At 33.4% G+C, this 26,394-nt stretch overlaps 1 protein-coding gene and 1 non-coding gene across 4 annotated transcripts; both read right to left on the reverse strand.

Moving 5' to 3' along the window:
• Positions 1-509: 509 nt before the first annotated feature.
• LOC138713676 (insulin-like growth factor-binding protein complex acid labile subunit) lies at positions 510-24,856 on the reverse strand. Of its 3 annotated transcripts, none has more exons than XM_069845946.1 (3): positions 24,709-24,856; positions 11,749-11,851; positions 510-5,871 (listed from the first exon to the last, which is right to left on the reverse strand). In XM_069845946.1, the coding sequence occupies exon 3, from the start codon at positions 5,865-5,867 to the stop codon at positions 3,669-3,671; it is 2,199 nt and encodes a 732-aa protein (XP_069702047.1). In that variant the 5' UTR covers positions 5,868-5,871; positions 11,749-11,851; positions 24,709-24,856; the 3' UTR covers positions 510-3,668. The 3 variants fall into 3 exon arrangements, with proteins under 3 accessions (XP_069702047.1, XP_069702046.1, XP_069702049.1); XM_069845945.1 differs by having other exon boundaries at positions 11,710-11,851; XM_069845948.1 differs by lacking the exon at positions 11,749-11,851 and having other exon boundaries at positions 24,709-24,845.
• On the reverse strand, positions 14,656-14,727 carry TRNAY-AUA (transfer RNA tyrosine (anticodon AUA)). The gene has a single exon. It is a non-coding gene; the product is annotated as a tRNA-Tyr (tRNA).
• Positions 24,857-26,394: the final 1,538 nt, after the last annotated feature.

Here is a 26,394-nt window from a genome sequence, read left to right on the forward strand (position 1 = left end):
AATAAGTTCGATTAGAGTTGGTTCTTAGGCTAAGAAAATGGTTAAGGTTCGTGAAACTTTCAATGATGCAGAAATGTGGAAGTTCTTCAGGGATTTAAAGAAAGGAAAGAAGTTTGAGGATATAAATAATGTTGATTTTGTACCCACTAAAAGTGATCTAGAGAGACTGTGCTGTGAGAAAGAGAAGTGATTTGTTGACTGTGCTTCCATATCTCAAGGAAGAACATACTTCAAGTGCTTAACATGTAGGTACCTTACTTCAATAATCTATGTTGTCTGCTTTCTATATTCAATGTGTACTTCTTTCTGTTTCAATATAAAAATGTAGGACACTTATTTTGTACTTTTCTCAAAACTGCTATCATCTTTACCATCTTATAATCTTTTACTCCTGAACTATTCATTAGATATATCTTAATGCTAGATGATGCAAAGGATGGTAAAATGCATGACAGATTGGAACATAACACTTTTCTGCAGGAAATGCTTATTAAACATAACTCTTTCCTAATTGTATATTAATTTTATTCCTTTAAAATATTTTATGTTGAACATGTCAGTACAATAGATAAATTGAATAATAATTCTTTGTATTCAATACATTGTTTTTGTTTTCAGGTAATATTTTCTCACAAAGTATTTTTTAATGGCTGTCTTAAAACATATACCTCTACACTTACCACCTTTTGTAGATACTTCCACTCTTTAATTGTCTGGTATAATTCATCTTATAATTTTATACATTAAAAAATTATTAAATTTTTAACATTTTGTTGTAAATATTATTGATTTTTTCAAAAGTTATTGACATGTTTACAAATTCGATTCTTCCGTATTGAAAAATATAAATAGATTATGTCTCACCTCTTAATCTTTGCAAGATAAGTTGACAGGCAGAGTTAAGTGTAGCAAGTATGAAGGAGCAAGTATAAAATTTATAGCATCAATTGAAAGTATAGATTCATCCAAAAAATTGTGACCTTAAGTTTTGCTTTGAAATAGCGAAGCTCTCTAGTTAGGTTAGTGTGAAATAAAATATTAACTTGTCTGTCTAGCATCATGTGGTTTGAATTTTCTGTGGGAATACAGACTAGGATTGTATCTGAAACATTAATTTAGAAATATATAATTGCAGTTCTTCTATTTTTAATTGTAAATGTCTTCCTTTGAAAGAAGCTGCTTTTGTGAAGTATCTGAGCATCATCACTGATCAGCATTTGAAATGGTATTCTCATGTTTCTTATCTATGCAGCAGATTACGTAAAATAATTTATAAATTTGTCATTATTCGCCGTATTTTACCAATCAGTACAGTTTATTTAGCTCCTCTAAATCCACCATCCAATTTGACATTATTGCGTGGGATGGAACTTCAAAAATTTCTTTAGGTCCTCTGTATTTTTTACAAAAAAAAGTAAGAGTTAAAATTTGCTTAAAAAGCTATTGATTACCCTTCTACATTAATCTTTTCTGAATTTGAAGTCTTTAAAATTGAGCAATTATGCAAATGCACATTATTGAAGTATTATCACAAAAATCGTAAAGATTATATACCATTTTCTTATACAGGGTGATTCACGAGGAAAGATAAAACATTTAGGATGTGAATTCTGAAGTCATTTTGAGTGAAAACGTTCATATGAATATAGGTCCGTTTTCGAACGGTTACGGAGATATGGCTCTTTGATTTAACTAAAACTTCTGGGATTCCATAGTACTAACTCGCATTTAGAGACAGATAACGGACAAATTTAAAGCTCATATTCACGTATGCATACATACCTAATATTCTAGAAGTCAGGGTCGATGTTTTCGCACATTTTCAAAGGTGCCTCCTCCTGCTTCAATGCACTGTTGCGCTCGGGCGTGAATCGCGCTGGTCGCTCGGGAGAGTTGCACGTGGCTGTCTTTATGCCGCATCCAAAATACGGTCGATTAGCGCTTCTCTCGTTTCCCCGTTCCTTTGCTATACCAAGCCTTTCATCCAACCCCATAGACAGTAAATAAATACTCTTCGATATGGTACCCTTCTGTTCGGAAAGCGTCGTTCATATTCAGCGACGGCATGCAAGGTACTTTCATCGCACAAAACATAAACATACGCAATATCGGCGTATTCTGCAGTCGAAAATTTATAAGGCATCTTGAAAAACACAACTTAACACTTCCGATAACTGTACCTGTATAACTACTGTACTGTAGGTAGCTGACTGAACTGCTGTGAACCGATAAGTGATAGCGTATTTGTTTTGACATTTGTAATGCCCCACCACCCGGTTTGTTTCTCTTCTCTTATTTACATCGCTCACAATGCAGATTCCAATGTTACGTCATTCATCGGTGATCTTGTCTCACGTCAGCATCATATGGTAACGTCTGATTCACATTGGGGCGAGATGTTTTACCAAAAAAATGCACCGCCATCGTTCAAAACGGATCTATGTTCATATGAACTTTTTCACTCAAAATGGCCTAAGATATCGTATCCTAAATTTTTTACCTTTCCTCGTGAATCACCCTGTATTTACAGTACTACACGGACTGCTAACTTATCCTTAAAATAGCAAACATTTTTCACAACGGTAGGTTTAAAACACAGTATTAGTATATGTCCAAAATATTATAATTCCATAATTAAAATGCATCCTGAATTTTCTACAGTATCTGTTTTTAGTTTCAATAAAAAAATAAGCATCTACTTATCAATGATACTTAAATTGATTCATATAACTACAAAGTTTTTTTCATGTTATTTTTGTTTTGTTTTGTATATGTGAGGCGGAAAGCGAAAAGAGGCCTCTTGTCGGAAATTTAAGATTTAGAGTTTATGTTATTTTCAAATTCAGTATCAAATTCTGAAAAATGTGATACCAAATTTAGATTTCTAATTAATAAATTGAGTGAGTTATGGCAGTTTGAATATTTGTTACCTACGGAAATGAGTTGTTTTGAGAAAACAAGCATTAAAGTTTTAAATTGTCACCAACAATATAATTTTACATATTTAAGAAATTTTTAAATCGATATGAGCTTGAACAGGACAAACTAAGCAATAATACTCGACGAAATACCGAATTCGATATTTTCGACCCTAACTATCCATTTTGCTTGTACTGAAAATTTTACTTCTCCGACAAGAGGTCCCTTTTCGCTTTCCACCTCACTTATAATGTGATTTATGGGCATTAATTTTTGTATTTCTGTATTACAATGGAACTGCACCCGAACACGAGCTTTGCTCATACGGATGTTCCTGGTTTTTTTTTGCTTTGTATAATTAATTTAGTCTAAATAAATATCAAATTTGATAGACTACAATATTCTTAGTATCTAGATAATAAGAAGTTAATTTGTACCATATAGGTCAATAATATACACTTTGAGAAAAATCGAAGCAACGTTAAATGTTTCGTGGAACGTAATATTCATCGTTTCACCATGAAATTTCTCGAAAATTCGTCATTTTACATTATCACAGTTGTAATAGTTAAACAAAACAGTTTTAAGATATTGTGTAAAATTTAACTATCTTTTGTTTTTAATTTCGTTTATTAAAATATCGTAGACAAATAGGCCTACTACTTTATCAAATTTGACAAATCTTGCTTTGAGTTCGATGTGAATTGCGAAGGAAAAAAAAACTTAGATGTCTGACAGAAACAATTGCGTCATTTTCCATATACTTGTGGATAAAGCAGAAATTCATCATGATTTATTGTATTATCTTCTTCCATATGGAATGTACCATCAAGTCTAGCAGTTTTACTGGTTTCTTTTTTTCTACAAAGTAAAGGAAAGATCCAGCCAATAACAATAAGAATAACAACTGAACTTAGTAAAACATACGTAATGACATATGAATAAAAATGTGTTAGAATGAAGTGCATTGATTTTCTTGGGTGGGGGATAGTGATCTGAGAGTTGTCTTTTACGTCCAAACACGGATATTTAACGTCAATACAGTTCAGTGACTTTACATTACCCCAGTCAGTATATGAATTATTGCAGGTTGCCATTATTTCTAAATGATGCTTCTGGCTCCATTTCCAGACATTTGCTAGCATGCAGTTGCATATTAATGGATTTCCAGCAATGTAAAGTTCGACTAAGTATGTTTTATCACATAAAACACCAACGTCCATACTTTCTATGTGATTACGTGAGAGATCTAATAGTTGGAGATTCTTTAACGGTTTTCTAACTTGCAAATCTTCATTATCATCATCTTCCGGATTTTGTATTACGTTAAAGACATCATTCCTAACGTACTTCAGTTCGTTGTTGTTTAACAACAATTTTTGAAGGTTAGGTAAATTTATGAAGGATTCAGTCGGTAATGATGAAATGTTGCAGAAGCTAATGTCAAGAATTTCAAGAGAGTCAGAATTTAAAATAGAATTATTGAAAATAAGCTTATTGTGATTGAGAATCAAGCTATGGAGAAATTTCTTGTTGGAAAACATATTTGGATCTAATGTTGAAATGAGATTTGAACTGATATCAATATGACGAAGTTCATTATTTCTGGTAAAAGTATTTGGGTGCAATGTCTCAATTAAATTATTTTGTATGTATAAACTGTACAGTCTTAAGTTTGTTTCGAAAATTTCTTCGGGCAGAGCTTTGAGTCTGTTATGATTGAGATGTAAAGTTTCAAGTGAGGGATTTCCATGAAATGTTTCTGGATCTAATTTACTTAGTTTATTTTTGCTCAAATCTAGTTCTACTAAATTATATTTACCAAATAAAGTCCCAGGAATAATATATTTAATTCCTCTAGAGCACGATTCACATCCACAGAGATTAAGTTTTACAAGTATTGGATTTCCAGAAAATGTATCGTTTGATATTATATTTAGTCCATTGTAACCAAAATTCACTTCCTGTAAATATGGCTTGTTAGTTAATATATCTTTATGAATGTAAGTTAGGTCGTTATGTTGCATTTCTAAAATTCTGAGACGGAAGAGCGTTTTGAATGTGTCTTGATGAAGGAACGAGATGTTATTTGAATTTAGAATTAGGTATTCTAATTCGAAAATGTTTTCAAATAAATTTTGATGAAGATATCTAATTCTATTAAAGCTCAAATCTAAAGTTTCGAGTTTAATCATGTCTTTGAAATGTGGTATATCATTAAAAAATTTCAATCCATTATGACTCATATTCAGTGAAACGAGATTTGTGAATCTACGGAACACACCTTTATCAAATTTATAAATTTTGTTATTGCTTAAATCAAGAACTTTCAGACTAGAAAAATAAGTTCCGTTATAGTCACGCGAATCACTGAGATCGCCTATTCTATTCATGCTCAAATCTAATTTAATCAAACTTGGAAATAGACTAAATAAAATAGAAAAATCAACAGAGGTAATTTCATTATTATGCAAGTAAAGTTCTTCAAGAGTTTCTGATGTAACATTAGGTAAGGATGACAATTCATTTATACTGATATCAAGAAGTTTGAAATTGTAATTATCTGTAAAATTTATTGCACTTAGATATCTTATCGAATTTCCCTGCAAGGATAATTCACGCAAGTGTTGAAGTCCATGGAATGATAATGGACTTATGTCCTTCAGCTCGTTGTTGTTGAGATCAATACTTTGCAAAAGATGAACACCCAGTTCAATGAAAGCATTATCTGGAAGGGTGGAAATGAAGTTGTTGGAGATATCGAGGACAAGAGTGAAATTGTCTAAATCTTCTGGCAAACTTGTCAAAGAAGATGAAGAACAGTCTGATGTTGCTGCGTCGTTTATTTGATGACATGTGCACTCTTCTGGACATTCGATCATCCTAGAATCAGCATCCGGGAGCAGGTGACACAGAAAAAGTAGAACACACACTGCAAGACGTGGCATGTTCCTGTAGACAAAATACATAATGTAAGATTTTGACTTTACTTTTGACTACAGAGGTTATTCATTTGTTTATTAATTTATTAATTCATTTATAATCTTTATTGTGCACATTAAAGAGCTTACATATAATGAAATATTGACTAAACATGATATATAATTAAATAATTACAATTTTTATCCTAATTCTATTTTATAATAAGCCTAAGTGACAATTTATTCAGGTCCACAGGATATTTACTTACTCTCCTAGAAACATACCTACGCTATTTCTTGATTTAAAAAAGGCTTTTGGCAAATTTCATAGAGAGTATTTCTAAAAGAACGTGAAAAAGTTTGGAATTCAATAGAAATTAATAACTATTAAGAATTGATAAAGTAACTGCAAGTCTGAAAGTAAAAGTAAGAAATAGCTTTTATAACCTCTGGAATAAAGGAAGGCGATCATAATCCGTGCTACATAATACAGTTAAAAGTATTGTAAAAATTCATATTTTCACTTTTTCATATAAATTGGTTATTTTAGGAGAAAAAGTATGAAATTATATTTAACTAGAAATAAAATTGGATACCAATTACAAATAATATCAACAAGAGAATGAATGAATGAATGAATGAATGAATGAATGAATGAATAAACGAATATAACAAATTAAATAAACAAACAGGCGGACGGGCGGACAGATAAACAGACAGACAGACTAATAAAGGGGTCAGAATGTAATAGTCCTAAGCCACACAGACAAAATTTTATAGGAGAGCGTATTAAAGTTTAGAGTCAATACTATTAGGTACGGTATCATAATTTGTTCGGCACATACTGACGTCATTTGTTGATTAATTTTTATAATATTTCACTAGAGCTTCCCCATATATGTAAGCAATGAACTGGCACAAAAATAAGTAAATAAATAAATAAATACATAAATATAAAATAAATGAATTAATGAACGAAGAACAGACGGACAGATGGACGGACGGAGAGACAGACAGACAAAGAAATAAAACAAACGAACAGATAAATGTACATACAGACAAATAAATAAATATACACATATGAAATAAATGAATAAATGAACGAACAGAGGGACACACAGATTGACAGACGGATGGATGGGCGGACAGACAGCCCGACAAACAAACAAAACAAACGGACGGGCAGACAGACACACAGACACATAAATAAATAAATGAACGAACAAACAAACAAATGGACGGATGGACGGACAGACAAACAGACAAACAAACAAAACAAACGGACGGAAAGACAGACACACAGACATACAGACAAATAAATGAATGAATGAATAAATAAATAAATAAATAAATTAATAAATAAATAAATACATGAACGAACGATGGACAGATGGACAGACGGACGGATGGACAGACAGATAAGCAAACAAAACGGACGGACGGACGAACGGACGGACAGACAGACACATAAATAGACAGACAGACACATAGACAGATAGAAAAATAAGTAATGAACGAATGGATAAATAAATTAATGAATGAATAGATGGACAGGCGGGCTTTGTGCTCTCCCAAAACGAATGTGGATTTTATTATTTTTTTTTCAAAGATTCAGTCCGCTAAATTGTTGCTACATGTGGCGATTTTAAAGGATTCAGTCAGCTAAAGTACCGTTTTAGAGAGCGTGTATTGAAAATACACCTTAGAAAGTCTGTACAGAAAATATTTTTATTTGAGATTTGGTCGAATGATACAATGATTTTTAATTAAAGAAACAATTCCTTTAAGAGTCTGTTATGAAATATAGTATTTTGAAATGCTATTCTGGTAAATTTCCTGAGCTATTTGAGGGAAACAACGAAAATTTTCAGTCAGAATTGACGTCCTCAGAAATCGAATCTCGACTCCCTTAAATTCCAAGAATTACGAGTTCATTTGACAGCAATACAGAAATTGGAATTAGGAACAGGGTGACATTTTCCTCGAAAGAACCCATACTTGAAGTTAGAAAACCTGAGCTAATTTTTAAAATAATTTTGTTACCGGTAGTATAGTGTAGGCTATTATTGCATCATGTGTTTCAGAATGAAAGGGTTTTATAAGAGTGATTGATAGGAAAACAGATTCCAAAAAATGTATTTTTTTTCCTTTTCTTTTAAACTGACATTAAAATTTAATTCTGTGTTTCTCAGTTCCAGTACTCTGTGAGATGGTTATTTTTGCTGAATTATGTCCAACTATTAGGAAGGAATTTGAAAGGCATTTACGTAAGTAGAATTTGAAAAGTAATTGAGATAACTCGATTTCTACCTTGCGGCTATTAGTTTTCGGTTCCAAGGACAATGAATAGGCTTACTGGTTACCACAATCAGGCTCACAAGGGAACTTTTGCATAACACCAGACTGAATTCCTGTTTGAAAAACTGTTCATTGGCAGACACTGCAGGAAAAATTATTTATAAAGACGTAGAGTTACTTTGTAATGATAGTCGATACATTGGATGATATCTTTCTGATTGGCTAGAACCTATTATCAAGACTTCCATTAATTTATTAATAAATAAATCTAATAATACTAATGACTGGGTCTTTTGAAATTATTAATCTTTTTTTTTTCTCTAACGAAATGTTGTCTATTTTGTATTAAAAACCTTGAAATTTTTATCAGATCGCTTCATCAATTAAAATATGTAATGATTTCATAGCATTGAATGACTAGAAAGTGGAAAAACCAATCACCTACGAGAAGCAAAATTATAGAATCGTATACATATGAGGCACTCAAAATATAAGTGTTGCAAGTCCACAGAAACTGATACTGAAATATTCATTGTTTCAGGAAAAATCAAATATAAAAATCAGTAGCACAATTTTTCAATCACTGTACATTTATTTATAGACACAAAATATCCTTTTACATATAAGCTTGCCATAGGAATATAAATACTCGGTAAAAAAATTTATGGCTGAAAGTAAATGAAAGGTTCAGAGCCGTAGTGGGCCAAGCGCCATTTATTAAGAACGGAGAAAACAAGAGTTAAAATTAAGTGATTACCATAATTTAACGAAACATATAGTAAGTAATATAAAGTATGCACATTAAAATTAAATGATATGTAAATCTTCATTAAATTATGGTATTTGCTTAACTTTAACCCTTCAAATAGGCCTAATGACAAATAAGCCATTGACTTGCTTCACTTGTACAATGAAAATGTTAGAATATTTCACATGGAAATGTTGTGAGTATATATTAAAATTGTCACTTGCTCATATAACTTCCACTTGTTATACAATTTTAATAATTTTCTGTCAGTATTAATAAAATTATAAATAAATACAACAATGTACTGAAAAAAAGACATAAGTTTATATTCTATTCTGTTTTCATGTAAGTTACGTTTGTATGATATTTTATTAATAATCATATAATGGCTGGTATGTATAAAGTTGAAGTAAATGTTATTGCTAAGGTTTTCGTAATATATACTACGCTCTTTATGTATAAAAACCCATAGTAAATTCTTTCCTGCGTAGCAGAAAGTTGATCTGGAAGGCCGTGTTTAGTTAATGCTAGAATTCGTAGTAGAAACTGCTATTTATATGCATAACAAGAAATATATACTTCTACTTCTAAGTGTAAACTAAGAAAAATCCTGGTCTGCCCTGTTTGAGACTTCATTAGCTCAGCATAAGCATTTGTACAGTTTAAAATGACATAATTTATGAAAATTCGCGCTAGAAAATCCTACAAACAAATGAGAACCATCAGAACGTGATTATAAGAAGCTATATAGGTTTTATAAATAAAAAATGTTATATGATCAATTTTTGTAATGGACTACCCAAATGTTGATTTTGAGATACATATAATTCTATCTGTTAGTCGATTTTTGTTATTGTTATTTATATTTTTAGCAAAATGATTCTATGATGTGTTTGTAATAAATTTAATTTACGTGAAAAATCTCCGTGTGCGTACAATATTTTAGGTTACGTGTAAATTGTATGACTAACATTTTGGGCCTGTCTGATTTATGTCTGATTTGGACTTTACTTTACTTTTCATGTTATTTATTTTCTTCATAATTTGCTTTTCGTCAATTTGTTTCCTGCTGTAAACTTCCACTTCAACTTTCATAGCCTGGATGGCTTTTTCTTTATAACTTCCAGCGGCAAGAGTTTGCGATTTGTTTAATAGTGCTGGGTATTCTTTTAGTAAATTAACAAACAGGAGTTGTTCTCATTCTCTCTTTCTTCTACACTTCCTACTTCGTCGTAATTGTCCATTTTCTTGTTAAACCAACTAAATTTTGAGGTCAACAATCAATTTTCCCAACAAGAAATTAACATAAATGCATGGAAGGCGAAAACGAACGAAGTACTATCGTTACGATATAATCGAATATTCTTGATAGTTTATACTACCGTCGCGTAGTAAATACTAAGTAGTAGTGGAATCAGGTTTATGCATACAAAACGAAGTGTATACTTCTACTTCAAGTATCTTCAACAATGAAAGCAAAAGGTAATACTACAACTTTATGCATACCACCTAATAATCTGCACACATAAGAACAACAGTTTATCAGAGGAGTTGCTTAAAACAAAATGAATCACAGTTATAGCCATAACGTAACTAATACATAACTAATCATACTTGAATTGTTGTTTTTTACCTTCATTTTCAGTAAGATCTCACTTGCTTCCAGTTGTATCAGGTACCGACCACTATTCACTATCCATTTAGTTTGATTGAAATAATTTTTTCAATTAATCGCACAAATGAAAATAACATTAATTACTGAACAAAAGAACAACCACAAAGTAATCAGCACATGTTGCTAAATGATGTGAAATTGCTTCATTTGTCTTCTGACAAAATAACAATCTGTTTCAGTGTTCTGGTAAAGTGCCACCATCTATGGCCAAACCATTAAACAATAGATTCATTTTATTATTCATTTAGAAAGACCTTACACTGATGTATCTATTAAACCTTAAATGAACAAATGTTTGATTTTTGGACTTGCACCACTTGTATTCTGAGCGCCTCATGTATTAAACAAATTTGATACATTGTTTTATATAATATACAGGATGTATCAAAAGGTAAGGTCAGTCGTTAAGAAGATAATAATAAGAGCTGATTTGCTGCAGAAAATGTAAATACCATTTTGCCGAATTCGTCCCAGTTTTTGATTTGCATAATGCTAACCGTTCCTTTGATTATTATCATTCTCTGTGGACCCATTGCTAAGTATGCACTGTTGTGATGAGTGTACTTTATTTTTATAGCCTTCATTCGGTTTCTCTGACTTGTAGTGATTAGGGATAGTCCAGTTTCCTGGCCAGCGCATTCTCCAGACCTGACATCACTGTATTTTTTTATCTATGGGCTTTATGAAGGAACCTGTCTACAGTTCTGAGGTAGCAAATGAAGATGATCTACTCAAGGTTCACGTAGCTGCAGGAGAGATACGACATCAGGGTTGTGGAACTTGCAACGCGAGATTTGACTTGTGTGTACGTTGGAGAGGGAAATATTTTGGACACCTGGTGCTATAGACTTTAGTGACATACCGGAACAGGTTGTGCTTATTCAAGTACTTGGCATGATTAATTAGCGAAATAAAATATCACAGTTTATTATCGTGCAACTCGAAAACGAGGATGAATTCGAAAAAATTGTATGAAGATATTTTGCACCAAATCAGGTCCTCTATCACCTCCTTAACGATTGACCTTACCTTTCGATACACTCTGTATATTATGCTATAATAAAATTTAATATATAGGCCTATATGTGTGTGTGATGAAAAATTTCTTACAGCTTCTTTATCACTGACGGATAAGGAAAACCTGTTACCTTGTATTTACTAGGAGTAAAGCCATTGTAAGTGCTTACTGGATTATGCCTTAAGGTAAGCTTAGGCCATGTCTGGTTTCATTATTTCAGCTCTTCTCTTAGATACTATAGAGAGACTCTACAGATGTTGATACAACACAAACTGTAAAATGCAGAAGAAAATGTTAGGAATAGAATGCAAAAAGCCAACATTTTTTATACTACTTCTAACAACTTTTCATTCAGTGATTAAAAATGGAATTGAACACAGTTACGATTTTTTTTACATAATTTCTATGTTACATGATTTAAGAATAAATTTGGTTTCTAAAAGTAAGAGTGCTTTATTACGTCAGCTGTCAGAACGGTACTTGGTAAGTTGGAAAGAAATGGCCATGCTTCAGAAGTTACAAATTTTAAATAATATTTTACACATTCTACAAAACTGAAGTTGAATACTTAAGTGGGTAGAGCCCTTTATAAATTTCAAATATTTTGGCCGGACTACACTTAAGGGGATACTCTGCTCGGAAGAAATACAGAAGACCAAAGATTTTTACGAGAATGTCAACAAGGCGAAGACCATGGTCAAAGGAAGAAAAGTAGAGAAGGTAAACTTGCGAATTCTAAACGAGGCAGTAGAGCAAGTGGACAGCTTCAAGTACTTGGGATGTACTATAAGTAGTAACATGAGCTGCTGCCAGGAAGTCAAAAGGAGAATAGCAATGGCAAAGGAAGCTTTTAATAGAAAAAGGAGCATCTTCTGCGGACTTCTGGAGAAATAACTAAGGAAGAGACTAGTAAAGTGCTTTGTATGGAATGTAGCATTGTATGGGGCAGAAATATGGACATTATGACGAAGTGAAGAGAAGCGAATAGAAGGATTTGAAATGTGGATATGGAGAAGGATGGAGCGTGTGAAATGGACAGGGTAAGAAACGAAGGTGTATTGGAAAGAGTGGATGAAGAAAGAATGATCCTGAAACTGATCAGGAAGAGGAAAAAGAATTGGCTGGGTCACTGGTTGAGAAGAATCTGCCTGCTGAAAGATGCACTGGAAGGAATTGTGAACGGGAGAAGAGTTCGTGGCAGAAGAAGATATCAGATGATAGACGACATTAAGATCATATGCAGGTACAAAGAGGAAGACAGAAAATAGGAAAGACTGGAGAATACTGGGTTTGTAGTGAAATACCTGACCTTGGGCAGAACACTATAAATGAATGAATGCATGAATGAATAAATGAATGAATGAAATGTTACCTTTTTCATTATTCCTCTACACGACGAATATGTAATTGTAAAACAATACGTGACATCAGAAATTTTAATATTGCGATATACCGGAGTACTGTCTTCGCGCTACGAGTTGGCGCGGGGAGTAGATAGGCGGGACGGGGGAACTTTACACTACACTCTGACCTGAAAACTTACTTGGCTATAAGAGAACGGAGTCAGACATAAAAGATTCCGCATCTTCGGTGTTGTCGCTATGACTATCATTATCACATTTTTCAAAATTGCTGGAGTATGATCTGTCCATGATAATCGTCTGTTTATGTTACAGCAGTGTATATTAATTCGAATCTCTCAACAAAGCCATTAGCCCCACCGCCCCCATCCTGATGGACAACAATGAGTGTTCTGGAGACATTTATGGTAGTCAAAACTCCCGTAACATTTTTATCATGCCAGCACTTGGGGAACGTTAAATTGGTAGGCCTATCTATCCGCATTTCGTCCAGATACAAAATCGGTTTTTCCACTTCCTAAGCTTTCTTATTTGCTGTAGATATCTTCACGTATTCTAATTTACAGTGTTTTCTTCACGTATTCTAATTTACAGTGTTTTCCTCATTTTTTTTTTTTTGCTGCACACTTCTTCCACCTGAAATCCTTTTTCTTCAATATTCGTCTTAATGTTGTCTTTCTTTTCAAATCAATTTTCTCTTGTAAAAGGGTAGAAGTTTGTTGCAGCTTGGTACTATTTTTTTTTACTTGTCATTTAACGACACTGTAATAACTACTAGCTTCTTCAGTGTCGATTGAATTGATGATAGCGGGATGGTATTTGGCGAAATGAAACCAAGGATTCGCCATAGATTACCTGACATTCGTCTTCCGCTTGGGAAAACCTCGGAAAAAAACCCAGCCAGGTAGTCAGCTCAAGCGGGAATCGAACTCACTCCCGAGCGCAACTGCAGATCAGCAGGCAAACGCGCTACCTCCTGAGCTACGCCGGTGGTCCTCTTTATTTTTCTAATAAAAGTTCTCAATTATATCTTTTTTGTCAATTTCCCGTCGAAGGTTTCCGTTTTTTTTCCTCCCTCAGGTGACGACAACGCACTTTCTTCTGTGCTGTCTTTCATTTCATTCCTTATTGTTCTTGCGGATAGATTAGAATACTTTTCTACCTTTGCTGTAGGTTTCGTAAGAGGAATGCAAGGGCACTGTTCTTTTTCTTCATCACAGAATTATTTTGCACTTCTAATAATATTTCTTTCTTCGCTATAGATTGTCAATCCTTGTTTCCTCTTTGTCAACATATTTACAATAAACAAAAAAACTGCTATAAACTTAAATAACAGTATACAATAACATAAATTCTATTAACAATATTATTATCAACACTATTAACACGAAAAGCAAAGGATAACTAAAGCAGTACAAAGATTTGCGGTATACTGAAAACAATTGTCTTGTTGAAACTAATAAAACACTACAATAAAAAACCCACTATTATTTTCACAAAGTCGCAAAGACTCATAGACACGTTTAGTAGATGTTTGTGAAACAGGAATATTGCAGTGAACAGCGCGATGCGCATGCGCGACTGTTTCCCCTCCGCCCCGTCTAAGTACTTCAGGCGACTTCTCCTGGCGTGACAACAGTACATATTATGATATTTCCGTGCAGAAATTCTGCGTTATAATATAATGAAGGATCGGTGGAGGGAAGAAAAATTCTCTCCGGCACCGGGATTCGAACCCGGGTTTTCAGCTCTATGTGCTGACGCTCTATCCACTAAGCTACACCGGATTCCAATTCTGACGCCGGATTGAATTCTCTCACTTTAAGCTCCACCTCTTAGTTTCCCTTTAGTGACCAACCCTCATGCATTGTTGTCACAGATGTGTGACACTGCACAATGTCCAACACACTAATGTGCAGAGGTGCACTCATTACGAGTGACTAAGTGGCCGGGATCCGACGGAATGAGCGCCGTGTGTTGGACATTGTGCCACTGTCACATCTGTGACACAGTGCGTGAGGGTCGGCCACTAAAGAGAAACTAAGAGGTGGAGCTTAAACTGAGGGGATTCAATCCAGCATCGGAATTGGAATCCGGTGTGGCTTAGTGGATAGAGCGTCAGCACGTAGAGCTGAAAACCCGGGTTTGAATCCCGGTGCCAGAGAGAATTTTTCTGCGCTCCACCAATCCTTCATCATCAGAAATTTTGATTATTTTAAGTTCTGAAAGAACTACACCAGGTAGAATGCGGGGTAGAAATAATTTCTCATTTTAAAGTCAATGATGTCTCATACTAAAAACTTATTAAATTGTTTGAATTTTTTCTGTTTACCCGGAATCAACTCAATAACCATACGAGTGTTGGTCTGATGGTCTTCTCACCTTTGTATAACTATCTGATTCTTTTATTATTGTTATTCTCAAGAGTGTCCTCTGCATTAGCGTCGAGGTCTAAGGCATCATGCCTTGGTTTTGCGTTATGAGCTCTGGTTCGACTTATCATGGGGAAGGAATTTTCTCATGAAATTTCGGCTTTTCCTGGACTATTCTGGAACAGAGTTCTTACAATCACGTGTTCTACCACAGGCATCAGTGGTTTCATCTACAGACACCCAAATTTTATTCTCAGCTACATCGCTCTGATAGTAGTTAAACCTTTTCATAGCATGTGCATTGCATATAAGTTGATACCATTGAGAACAAAAAGCAGCATGTTCACCCGACAGTCCCTGAGGTCAGTGTACAGAGACCGGTCCCCTGTAATAACACGAACAATAGCAACCTACCTGTCCACTGCCTTGTACCGCAGACGTACTCAAGGCTGCGCTTTCTTCATCTCCTTTGTCACTTAATGTTGTTCACGTGAATGCTCAAAGTCTGTTGTGTCATTTTGACGAATTTTCTTCTATCTTCTTACCTTTAGATATTCACGTTATTCTTATCTCCGAATCTTGGTTACATCCTAATCTTCCTTCCTCTCTCGTAAACCTTCCTGGCCATACGCTTTGCCGTAATGACAGAGAGGGCAAGAGAGGAGGAGGGGTGGCTGGTTATATTAGATCCGATTTGCGACCTAAAATTATTCATCATTCTCCAAGCCAGTACTCTGCCAAACCCGAATTTATGTTCATTGAAATTTGCACCTTATTTACAAAATGTCTAGTGTGTGTCGTATATAAACCCCCACATATATATGACGTAGATGATTTCGAAACCTCCTTACTAAACGTAACGCCGCAATATGAGAACGCTATAATAATGGGTGACTTCAATTCAAACTTACTTGACTTACATTCTAGTACGACTAAAAGACTTCAATCATTCTTTCAGTGCCTTGATATGGTAATCTTACCCCTAGCTCCCACACATCATACGGAAGGTACAGACACATTACTGGACTTGATAATTACTAACAATGCCGACAAAATACTGACGCATGGATAGTTGCCTGCACCAGGACTATCAGGGTATGATATCATTTATCTATCAATTAATCTGCAGTGTCCTAAATCGACTCCTAGAGTAATTACTTACAGGGGTATTAAAACAATAGATGATATTGCACTGAAAGAAGACGCTGCACAACTTCCATGGCACATGATCTGGACATTACGAACTGTAGACGAGAAAGCAGACTTATTAAATACGTTAATACTTCAACTTTATGACAAACACGCACCATTAAAGACCAAACGTATTAGAAAGACCCCAGCCCCTTGGATGACGACTGAAATACATAGCCTGATGTCCGAACGCGACTTAGCCTATAGGAAATACACCCACAATAAAAACGACAAATATTTTAACTTATATAAACACCTAAGAAACAGAACGACTCAACTAATAAGAAACGCTAAACTAAATACTCCTACAAACTTATAGAGCCCAACACAACCCCTTCCGAGTTATGGAAAAATCTGAAGGTTATTGGACTTGGAAGGGCTAGTGAACAAGCAGACATTCCCATCCCACTTGACCGATTGAACGAACACTTTGTAAAGGACCCGACCTTAAACAACACAACGAAACAAGACACAGTTTTGCCTGACTCAGCTACCCCAACTCGAGACAAATTCTATTTTACTGACGTCACTCCTATTGATGTAATGAAAGCCATCCGACGCATCAAGACGAAAGCTCAAGGGCCAGACAAGATTAGCATATTACTCATACAGAAAATACAAGACATAGTAATACCTACAATTGCACACATATTCAATAGTTCCTTAATCACTTCAACTTTCCCTAAAATATGGAAGCAAGCTTTCGTTCTTCCTCTTCCAAAAGTCAAAGTTCCCACCGACCCGAACGACTATAGACCAATCAGTATCCTGCCAGCCATATCAAAAGCACTGGAAAGAATAGTACACAGACAAATTACTAACTACGTGAACGAACACAAACTATTCGACAAGTATCAGTCAGGTTTCAGAGCTGGACACAACACAAGCACTGCTCTACTTAAAGTGACAGAAGACATTCGTGAAGCAATCGACTCTAATAAAGTAACAATACTAACACTTCTTGACCTTAGCAAAGCTTTCAACTCTGTAAATTTTGACATGCTCACCCATAAATAGAGAAATCTGCATTTGTCAGAGACTGCTGTGAGTTGGTTCGAATCCTACTTACGGGAAAGACAACAATGTGTTGTATCCGGGAATCGAAGCTCTTCCTGGCTTAACATAACATCAGGTATACCACAGGGTTCGGTACTCGGACCATTGTTGTTCACAATATATATCAATGATATTACATCTCATGTAAGGCATTGTAACTATCACTTGTATGCTGGCGACCTTCAATGCTTCATCTCTTCCCGCTTAGATCGAATAAATGACGCTATAGATAAATTGAACGAAGACATTGACTCGATTGTGACATGGACAAAGAAATTCCATCTTAATATCAATCCTGGAAAGACACAAGCAATTATATTAGGAAACAAACGGCAAACCGACGCTGTAAAGCAACTCGACATTTCCCCCGTTAAAGTAAGTACAGTGCATATCCCTTTCAGTTCTTCAGTAAAAAATCTTGGCATTCACATGGATAATAATCTCAACTGGGACATGCAAATCACAGAAACCTGCAGAAAAGTATATTCTATTATCCATGTGCTAAAAAGGATAAATGTTCATCTTCCCTCTTGCTTAAAAAAGTCCCTTGTGCAGACCCTTGTATTTCCCTATTTTGACTATGCTGACATTTTACTGACTGACCTTTCCAGCGACAACAAAACGAAACTTCAACGTGCTCATAATTTGTGTGTATGTTTTGTAAGCAATGTTCGTAAATATGATCACATTACCCCATCCCTGGAAGCAATAGGTTGGCTTAAACTAGATAAGAAAAGAAATTTACATTCACTTCTCCTTCTCTTCGAAATCTTGAACTCTTCTATTCCTTCGTACCTGTCGTCACGCTTCATTTACCTTTCTTCCCACCACAATCTGAACACACGCTCTCGCCATGAAACAATACTAACAATACCATCCCATTGCACCTCCTCACACTCATCCTCTTTCACAATAGCCCTGCCAAGACTCTGGAATTCTTTACCTGCTAGCATAAGGGACTGTCGAAATAAAATTCAATTCAAACGCAAACTCACTAGGCACTTGATCAGTAATTGAGACTCGTTCAGACATGGTTTCTTGTAAATAGTTCTCTTAATCTATCACAAAATATTTCAATATCCGGTAATTTCATCACTATAGAATTTTGTTATTGTAGGTTTAATTTGTAATTCAGTAAATACAAAAATATTCTTTGTTCTTAACGTCTATGATAAAATGACTAGCTTTCATTAATCAGGTATTCTTGTCGTACTTTAATTGTTATTGAAATTGTAATTGTAAATTTAATATTAATTGTAATTTTATTGTTCATGTTATAGTTGTAATCCCCTGGTAGAGGGGCAGAGAAGGGCTGACGGCCTTATCTCTACCAGGTTAAATAAATAAATACTGAATACTAAATAGGTTGTGCGCAGAAGGTATTGCCAAGTGTTTTTTCAAGATTGTTTAAAGTACCTTTTGTTTGCCATATTAAATGTTATATTAGTGTAAAATATTTTACACAAATCCATTACAAACTAAGAATATCTGGTGCTTGAAGGAGAGTCCTCGCGTAATGAAATCTCGTTATCATTTTTCATTAAAATACAATTTCATATATATTTTATATTTTTTGTGCTGCATTGTTACATACACTTTCTTTTACTTCCTCTTACCTGTACTTTATATACTATGTACGCAATATGTTTGTCGTTTGTTGTGAAATATTCACTTCCAAATTCTTGCACTAACTTCCATAACTTATGGCTTTAATTTTTTGCTTTAGGCACTGTGATTATTAAGCACAGGCAATTAAGCAAAACTGACCGGGTTGACTGGAGCTTGAGGTTCTGTTGTGTGAGTGTTATGAGTTGACTGTACGTACAGCTCGATTCAACGTTATTGACCCTTGTCCTTAGTTGTTTGGCTAGTGAGCGAGCTGTGTGTTGCGTCATAAGAAAGAAATTTAATCACAAATGTGCATAGGAGAATAAGAGGTAAGAGGAAGAATGAAAATACAGTGAAACCTCTCGTTACGGACATCCCCAAGATACGGACACTCCTCATATATGGACAGATTTTTATGTCCTAACTAAAATAATATAGAAATAATGATAAATTTAACTCTTGTTTACGGACACTCTCAGACAAGGACATGGACAGCTGTTTCACAGTCCTAAAGCTTGCTTTACCTCCTGACTGCGGACAGAACTTGGATTTCAAGACCCAATGTGTTACAAAAGTGAAAAATTAAGTTTTGAGACCTGAACAGAAATTCCTTAACATGAAAGAAGACAATAAGAGTCTCGTAGGCCACCACTAGCCTAGCCGGCTACCCCTTGTTAGCTGGAAGCGGGTAGATAAACAAAATCATAAAATTTAACCTGTCTGATGGGGTCCAAGGTTTCCGCGATCGTGAAATTGTATTCGAAACATGTTAGAGTTAGTAGGATTATTCTCTTCACTCTCTTGTTTCGAGAGACAAGGCACCTGAACGTAAAGGTTCAGTTGAAAACTGTAAATTACAGTACTGCATAACTGTAGAATAAAATTGCATGGCACAGTACTGTATTTTCCTTTTTCGGTCTTATCTACTGTAGTTCAGAGTTGCAAAGAATTTACTGTAGTACAGTAGACTGTATTTAGAACTAAACTACAGTAATACATTTCATTTAAAGCGTGAAGGGATATATAATGGATATTATAAATTTACTGTTAGATTGGGGAGCCTCCCTTTCAATAAAGGACACCTCCCAGATGCGGACAGATTGTTACGTCCCTTCGATGTCCGTAAATGAGAGGTTTCACTGTAATACCTATGCTCGTAGCTGAGAGACACTCGTGTCAAGAAACTATGTCAACATAACATTTTTTAGTCAACAAACGTAATGATTAGTAACGGGACGTGTGGAAGAATATTGTGTTTTAAGACGGAGTGTACCGCGACATGATAAGAAGGAAGTGTTAGGTGTTATGACTGTGCAGCCTGACCTTTGTGACTCAGTCAACCAATAGTGATGAGTAACTCGCTCTTAGTCTATCTACTTACTTTTTACAAAGGCCAAAATCCCTGAATCAAGCTGTCCTGATGCACGAGGCAGCAGTAAACATAGGCTACGTAATGCTGCAGACTTTACTGATAATAGTTGTATCTCAATCAGAGGGAACATTCAGATGCTGATAATAAAATATCGCTGTTTTGATCTAAACAAATTTGCAAAGGCAACGTAATTTGCGAAAGGGATGAACCTTGTATACACGAAAATATCAACATAATGTACTAAAATTTTTCAAACATAGTATATGAAAATCCATATATATAATTTGAACTGGTAATGGAAATTACGGGAAAACGGCTGAACGGATTTTAATGAGTGACCCCTCATTTTCATGCCTGGCATCCAAAGTTTTTCGGAAAAATAGTAGTTTTCAGTGAAATGTCAATTTTCCTCCATAATTTTCCTATTTTCCAAAATCCATCTGTTGTCAGTTTTGAGAACTAATTTTATTCAATCACGGCCGACTTGATTGAATTTCAGAACAAAACACACACTACAATAAACAATAGGCTATTACACGAAGGCCATGACCTGCAGGATTGCCGACATATTTAGAGCTCAATTCAATTTATTAAAAACTGATTCTGCAGTGTATAATTTTCTGAGTACAGCTGTGTATAGGATATTCAAACCTACGAAACTTAGGTGGTTTGATGACATTACTACCATTAGAAATTAAATATTATTATAGTTACTATCATGATGCATCTATTTTTCATTAATTGTACATAATATTGATGCTATATTGATGACATGAAAGTGAAACGTTTTGTGGTTATGTAAGTAAATGTAGGGAATATCTTAATTTAGATCTTCATTTCTATAATTTACTGAGTGGCTGCTATAATATAACTACAAAACTTAAGTAAAATAATAATATTATTATTAAAAATAACATATTTTTATACTTATTAACCCAGTGGGGTTGGGTCTTTTTCATATACTTAATGGCGGTGTAGTGTAGATATTGATATGTGTCATTGTCTTCAGTATTGGCTCGAGAGAGCGCAAAAATTACAGTTCCTAAGGAAAGAGCAAAAGGTATTACTTACTGAAAAAATAAGAGGCCTAGAAAATTTTGTAGTCTCCAGATCATTTCAGCAAGATATCTTAGTAGGATAAAATGATTTTACGCTCTACACTTCAAGTTCTACATGCAGCAGCTATACAAAAATGCTATTGTTCGAAAGCTTAGCAAACCTGACATTTTTTTAACTTTTGCCTACAATCCACAATGACCTGAAATAGCTACTGCTATCGTCCTGACATTGATACTTGCGTTTTCGCGTTGAAACTCAAAAACTGAAGTTGGATAGGTTCAAGAAAAAGTATTTGGCCTAAAAAAATCCATTGAGAGGGAGTATGTTTCATTATTATGGAAGCAAATAACTATCAAAAAGACAAGTATTCTTCATTGAAAATAAATCTGAAAAATTTTTATTTGAACGTCTAACGAACTTAGTTTGCAGCAGTATTTGCTGCACAAGCCACTAGTATTATCTATATTCGTTTGTAACTTAGTACGAATAGCAAGTCCTATGGCTGCTCACTTTACTCAAGGGCCAGAAATTTGACACAATAATCTCAGACGAAAAGATGAAATAACTTTTCCTAGAACTTCACAATATTTTAAAACCAGAAATAAATAATAATTGAGGGGTTGGGTGCAAGAAAGGCACTTCTCTAAGATACAAGTTTTGAGAAAATTGATATAGAATGTTCAAACCGTAATAATTTTATTGAATCATCTTTGATAATAAAGAGGTTTATGTCATACTGAATTTAGTAACAACCATAATAGTACATTAAGCAACGAGCCTATAATGAAGGTAATTAAGAAGTGAGTATGGATATTTATGAAACGAGCGCAAGCGAGTTTCATAATTTTCATACGAGCTTCTTAATTACCATTATAGGCGAGTTTCATACGACTTTTTATGCTCGACCATATTTCTAACTTGATATTATTAATTTTATTGTATCTGACCTGGATCAATGTCCCGTATGTTGTGAGATGTGCGCAGACGCGAAAGTATTGATTTTTTCCGAGGAACAGATGTCCACATTGACCTTGCTAGGCCATAAGGACCCACAGAGATAACATTGAAATTAAATTAGACATTGAAAAACGAGATGACAAATTGAATTTATTTGAATATTATTTACAATTAACGCTAATTATTATAGTAACAGAACATAACCTTCTGCGACAGTATTGGATTTCCAGCCTCCGTGACTTTTCGCTAATTCTCTTTCGATTGCATATCCGAGAATAATCGATACTTGCGGTTTTATAACGGTAGAAATCTGACCTGTCATTGGCTGAACAGTTGTAATCTGAGTCGTCATTGGCTGAAAGACCTGACCTTTAATGAGTAGGTGTACTTTAATGACATACATTAAAGGTCTGCTACCAGGTGTATAATTACTACATTTCGGCATGGTCGAGCATAAAAGTGTTTCTATAACTCAAATAAGAAATAAGTGCTGAAAAGAGTAGCATGAAAAACTGTATGAGTTCTTCTTGCAGAGAACACTTTAAAACCAAGGGTTGTGAAAAAAATTCAAACAAAATAATAATTTTAGCTTTCAATACATTATACTAAATTAAAGTATTGAATTCCTATAACAATTTGTGGCCATATGAAACGAAATAAATACAAGTACTCTAGCCGTGAGTAAGTGAGAAAAAATGACGTGTATGTTACTTAAGTGCCAGTATGTTCAAATGTTACAAGATGTTCATCTTGATAGTCACTCTCTGAATAAACCTCATTTTGACCTTTTCATCATCTTAATTTTGAGCACTTCAAATTAAAATGTTTCTATCATACTAGTCCCTTTCTTCATTAGATCTTTCCAGTCGTCAAGATCGCCATTTTTGATAGACGGTTCTTGAAGTTCTCCAAAGTTAAGAAGTTCCGGTTTATGGGCTTGTCAGTATTTGAAGGGCTCAAAGACAACTGTTTACGATTTTGCTTAGACATTATGCCGAAACGAAAATAGTGTATCCGAACATAATTTTGGGTCTGAAACTTCCTAATTTTGCTTCTTGACTGAGCTCTGAATAGTGTGTTCAGACCTGTATCCAGTCTTTGATGAGAGATGAGTTTTTTCGAACTTCAAATGGATTTTTTCGACAGCTAGAGAAAATTCACGCTTTTACATTTCGGCTACTCCTAATCTCTGTGATCAAAGTATTGAACTAAAACTTGGTGATCATATGTATTACAGATCAGAAAACACAATACAAAGTTTTACTCAAACAGGGCACTTCCTCCAAAGTGTTCTTCTTGCACCTAGTCCATCAATTTTAACCATAAAACACATGGTTACTACACAGTTTTTAATAGTTAATATTATTGAAGACTGTCTCCGAGTAGATTTCATATTTTAAAATATGTTTTTACGGAAAGACTTACTCTTTTATTAGCACGATAAATTAGATTTGTTTTGCAAATGTTGTTTACTTAAAAATATTTTATACATCAAGATAATAATTTCAGTTTAGTCGAGAGAGTTGGCAGAAATGGTAACATTTGAGACTTGCATTCGGGAGATACCGGGTTCAAATCCCGTGGTCGCCCAATCTATCTGGACTTTTTCATGATTTCTCTGCCACAAAGGCAAATGCCGGATTGGAAATTTACATACCGCCTTGATCACCAATATTATAAACATTAATCAAAATTAAAATCAGTTACATGAACACAAATCATCCATGACACACGACAATAGGAACTGGAACTCAGCAATAATAAAAAAACGGGCTAATGTTGTATCCGAAGGTCCCACACACGCGATATGTTTACATTTGTTAAAGCGTGTATCAATCAAATAATAATAATAATAATAATAATAATAATAATAATAATAATAATAATAATAATAATAATAATAATAATAATAATAATAATTTCACTCCAACCCTTTCTTGTTTTTATTACATAACTTATTACTTGTGTACGTAATTAATACATGTTTTATAAATTAACGAGTTTCACAATACATTTAATATAAAATGAACACACATTATTTCATATAAATAGTGTTCAAATAAATTAAGAGTAAATAATTTAATTGTGAAAATGTAAATAGTAATAAATGGAAAAAGACAAATATGCAATAAAACGGACGAAAAGCCTCTTACCATAAGTGATTATTTCTTCAGCGGTGCTCCTGTAGTTTTTCGACGGTGAGTTAAGTACCTACATAAAAAGACAAAAAACGTTGGTTTCTAATAGCTGTCCTTAGTTAACTGACGCGTTTGTACAGAAACGTAGGAAAGTGGAATGAAAATTAAGCAGATAAGAAGCTAATAGATAACTGCAAACTGTTTTGTGGAATAGAATGCCGTGGATTATGACTAAGCTCGTAAACAAGTTTATAATAATTTTATTTATGTCTGTTGTATATGAAACTTTCAGTAGGAATGTAGTAATATTAAAATAATTTAATTGCGCTTTTAATATTACATTGATGCCTAATAGGTGAAGCCATACAGATATGCGATTCTATTCATGACGGAATTTGATGACGTATTATACTTATGCTGGTAACTCGTCGCTTTCAGTTGGCGTGAGCACCTCAGAAGGACACTGATTGCTATAGGTCAACCAAGTTTTTGATACCCACAGATATACTGTGAAAATTCAGCTGCTGTTGTATCAAATACTACAGTTTTATTTATTTAATTATTTATTTAATTATTAATTAATTAAATTAATTAATCAGTTATTTAAGAATTTAATTAATCAATTAATTATTTAATTATTAACTGATTAAATTAATTAATCAGTTAATTATTTATTTATTAATTAATTTAATTAATCTGTTATTTAAGAATTTAATTAATTAATTATTTATTTACTTATTAATTAATTAAATTAGTTATTTATTTATGTCTTTATTTATTTATTCATTTATTCATTAATTTATTTATGTATTTATTTATTTACTTATTCATTTATTCATTCATTTATATATTCATTTATTTATTTACTTATTCATTTATTCATTCATTTATCTATTCATTTATTTATTTATTCATTTATTAATTTAGTCATTCATTTATTCACTTATTTATTTATTCATTTATTCATTCATTTATCTATTTATTTATGTATGTATTTATCTATTTATTCATTTATTCATCTATTTATTGATTTATTCATCTGTTGATTTATTTACTTGTTTATTTAAATGTTAATTAATTTATTAATGTAATTGATTTATTTTAGTATTTATTTATTTACGTCTTTATTTATTTTTATGTCTTCTTATATATTTATTTATTATTTATTCATTCATTTATTAATTTATTTATGTATTTATTTGTTAATTAATTAATTAATTAATTAATTGATTAATTCATTCATTCATTTATTTATTTACTTATTTATTTATTTATTTATTTATTCATTCATTAATCTATTTATTTATTTATGTATTTATTTATCTATTTATTCATTTATTCATCTATTTATTTATTTATTCATCTGTTTAATTATTTATGTATTCATTTATTTATTTATCTATTTATTTATTAGTTACTTACTGACTTATTTATTTATTTACCTATTTATTTATTTATTTGTTTATTTATTTATTTATTTATTCGAATGACAGTTACATAGATAACTTATCTTTGACATAATCACAACCTCATAATTAAAACAATAAAACTTGATACAACTTAAAATTAAAACTGAAAAAGTAACTAATCAAAATTCTTAAAGAACTAAGAACTAAATAAAAGCAAGAGGCTTCTCGCTTCCCAGTATCTGGCACATTCTGTCAGTGATTTTAAAGCTGGCAGCGTTGGAGATGATCCCTA

The sequence above is a fragment of the Periplaneta americana genome, chromosome 14 (assembly GCF_040183065.1).
Source record: "Periplaneta americana isolate PAMFEO1 chromosome 14, P.americana_PAMFEO1_priV1, whole genome shotgun sequence".
In the NCBI taxonomy this organism is placed as follows: domain Eukaryota; kingdom Metazoa; phylum Arthropoda; class Insecta; order Blattodea; family Blattidae; genus Periplaneta; species Periplaneta americana.

Coding starts and splice junctions, on each gene's coding strand:
- LOC138713676 (XM_069845945.1), bottom strand. CDS start 11,735: ATGGCTTTACTCCTAGTAAATACAAG. Junction 5,872..11,709: donor TTACTCCTAGTAAATACAAG/GTAACAGGTTTT, acceptor TTTTGTCTACAG/GAACATGCCACGTCTTGCAG.